The following is a 3238-nucleotide window of genomic DNA, read 5'->3' as shown; positions in this document are numbered from 1 at the left end:
ATCGGGGTGCCCCTCTTTGGCCAGCGCAGGCCTTCGTGGCAGCAGGCCGCCCATTAGTAGTCTGGCAAGACAGACACCATGCAATCACTTCACAGCTTAGTATTGGTGGCTGCGACTAGGAGTGACTTTTCAACTTTCATGCAACAGTCACAAACCAACTGATCAGTCTATTGCATCATTTTTACTTGCGCATTCGCTTTATATAGCTTGTTCACGATGCCGTCCCCAATTGTGTAACCATCTATCTATGAAGCACTGCCGCTGTTTCACCGTGTGACAGCGGGCCCTAATGCATCCCCTTGATCCAGCTGACAGATGCTTATCCAGCATCACATGGGGCCCTTGCGTGGTTCCTTGGCCCCACAAGCCTCACAGCATTGAAGCTCCCAACTCAAAATGTTTGATCATGCATGAGCAGATTTGGCAGAGTGTGGGCAGATGCCCACATCATGACTGCGCCGCAGGAATCTTCGTCTGACTTACATGTTTGCTTCTTGTTCGGCGCGTCTTTCGAAGGGTACCGTGCAATTGTGTTTTACCAAAGCAGACGGGAAGCGAAGCCTTGCGCGTGCACAGATGCATGACATGTCGACATCCACCCAGCAGGGCCGCATTAGTTGTGCGTGGGGCTGCCAGCATCATGCTGCTGGCATGACGCCCACACCATTCGGAAGGCGGCAGCACTGAGAAACCCAACCACCAAAACTCCATTTCAAGCGGTAAGGACACAGTGCAGCGGACAAATGGGGGTGCAGAAGTATTCGATGCACCCGAGCTTCAGAAGAAATGCCAGGGGCTAGAGGACCGCCCATTCACAAGCCGGCGCAAGAGGGGGTTGAGCGCACGGCCAAGCACATCACACGCTTGGTTTTTCAGAGACAACAACTGATAATGGGGCAGGCAACAAGCACACGCACGAAGCGCTGTATTCACCTGAAGCCGTGGATTTTGCCCTCAACTGAGCAGCAAGGCCGCGCCACATGGCTATTTGAAGCCAGCGAGCCGGTATGGCGCGGCGCGGCTGCAGCCGCGTGTCACATCCCACCCAGTGATCGGCCACGTTGGTAGATAGTTGAAAGGGCATCAGTGCGAGAAAACTTGCAAGCAAGGGAACAGCCACGAGGTCCCCCACGTTGCGCAAAAGGTGCAAGTGGGGTCGTTGACGTGCGGGCCGCCGCCGCCCTAGCCCTGCGCCCACGGCAGGCGCTGCTCACGGCGCTGGGTGCGTACGTATTCACACAAGCCCGCGAGCACGAAGCGCGGCGGACCAATCGGCAGTCCAGGCATGGGCCCGTGATGCGGTGATGCACAGGCGCGACTAACAGGCAGCCGTGCTGCTTCAGGGCGGCTAGCTGTCTGCGTCCTGGGAGGGCTTCATTGGGGCCGCTCTCACCAGCCGGGGGCGCCCCACGCGAGCAGTAGGTGGGTTGAGGGGGCCCCGGCCCTGGGGCTGGTGGACTCAGGGCCAGTTAAAGGTGTAGGCAAGCTGGGAGGCCAGGCTGTTGTATGTGTAGCCAGGCGCCGACACAGAGTTGACCGTGAGTGTCGCGACGCCGATTGGCAGCGTCGAGTTGGGCGACAAGAACACCTGGGTTGGGGGTGAGGGCGAGCGGCGGGGGCAGGTGTTGGTGACGTATTCAAACATAATTTGTTACACCCTTTGACAGGTAGCATCATGTGTATTGATCAACTGACAGATAGATAGACAGATGGATTGCATACCTGTGCACTAATGCAGGCCGACCACACCATGCTGCGGGGTGCCAGCCACTTGGCCACTTTGTGCAAGTGCCGCGAGAGCATGCTTCCACCATCTGGCGCAAAAGGTGCGGCGCCCCCGCCCTCCCCCCAAGAAAAACAAACCGCACCTGGAACGTGCCGGCGGACGAGGTGGTGTAGGTGACGTTCCGGGAGGTGGTCAGGGGGTTGTAACCGGGTGACGCCCAGGTGCTGCCAACGGTGATGGTGGCGCCGGCGATCGGCGCGGCGGCCTGATTCTTTGCGACGAGGGTGGCGTTCACGCGGTAGGAGGTGGTGGTGGTGCCGAGGAGCCCCGGGGACGTGCCCTTGACGATGGTCGAGTTGAAGAGCGAGAGGCGGATCTCGTTGGCGGCCGCCACCGCGGGGGAGGGGTACTCGAGGGCGATGCCGTACTCGCCGAGCGACGCATAGTTCGAGTAGTCGGTGTCGCCGACGCCGGTGGCGGAGATGTAGTAAGTGCCCGCCGCCGGCAGGTTGAAGGTGAATGTGCCGTTCAGGATCGCGCCGGCGCTGTTGAACGTCGCGAGCGGCACCAGGCCACCGACGGTGTGCACCTCAACCCGCAGGTCCACGTTGGCGCGGTGGTTGTTGAGCGCCACCGTCGGGGGGGTGATCGCGACGGTGACGCTGCCGGCGCCGGCGCCCGCAGAGAAGGACAGCCAGTCGGAGTCGCCGGTGCGCTCGATGTTGCCGACGGCGGCAGCCTTGCTGCGGGCAGGGTTGGCGGCAATGGGGGTGCCGATGAGGGGGGAAGCCTGCAGGAAGCTGTTGCCGTGATCGTCGGCGCGGTAGGCCAGGAAGCCCAGCGCGTTGACCATCTGCTTGGTGGGGTCGGTGATGATGGCCAGGTCATCCTGCTGGTTGTTGGCGTTGGGGTACTCGCCCTTGCTGAACTGGGAGATGTTCTTCTTGTAGGCGTCCTGCGGGGGTGACGGGGATAGGGTAGATAGCACGTAAGGATGGGGGGTGTGATTGGCGCTGGTCAGGTTGGGGCGGTGTCTGTAGGCTGCGTTGTGCCTGCAGCTGCCAAGCCTCGTGCAATTCGGCACTGCTGAGCAGCAGATTGTGCAAGGGGGCTACCGTGGATGTGGGAGCGATGGGAGAGCCTCACAACTGAGGCCGAGCCGTGTTCCAATCGCATTTTGATCTCCGGCAGAGGCGTTGATGCAAGCTCAACCCCCAAGGCAGCAGACCAATCCAGGCAGCAAGCCGTGTGGGAGCAAAAGCACGTGCACTCACCCCCATGATGGGCGCCCAGACGCCAACACCCTTGGAGTACTCAATGCCAGGCTCGCCGTCGTGATCCAGGCCCAGGGTGTGCCCGACCTCGTGGCTCGTCGCCTCCCACACGTGCTTGGGGTTGCCCTTCTTCAGCTGGGCAGGGAACACAAAGGCTGCGTTCGCGCAAGGGAGAGGAGCCGGAGTGGGGAGACGTGCGCGGCCCAGTGAGGGCAAGCGGGGCTGGCAGATGCTCTCA

At 61.2% G+C, this 3238-nt stretch overlaps 1 protein-coding gene across 1 annotated transcript; it reads right to left on the bottom strand.

Annotated features, from left to right (window-relative positions):
- Positions 1–1459: 1459 nt before the first annotated feature.
- On the bottom strand, positions 1460–3006 carry MNEG_14143 (hypothetical protein; the record flags this gene model as incomplete). The annotated part of the gene is made up of 3 exons (XM_014037385.1): positions 1460–1588; positions 1869–2681; positions 3001–3006. The coding sequence occupies 3 exons, from the start codon at positions 3004–3006 to the stop codon at positions 1460–1462; spliced, it is 948 nt and encodes a 315-aa protein (XP_013892839.1).
- Between the last annotated feature and the right edge of the window lie 232 nt (positions 3007–3238).

Source organism: Monoraphidium neglectum, assembly GCF_000611645.1.
Source record: "Monoraphidium neglectum strain SAG 48.87 unplaced genomic scaffold scaffold04284, whole genome shotgun sequence".
In the NCBI taxonomy this organism is placed as follows: Eukaryota; Viridiplantae; Chlorophyta; class Chlorophyceae; order Sphaeropleales; family Selenastraceae; genus Monoraphidium; species Monoraphidium neglectum.
Note: the sequence above shows the minus strand (reverse complement) of the source record. Positions and strands in the feature narration are given on the sequence as shown.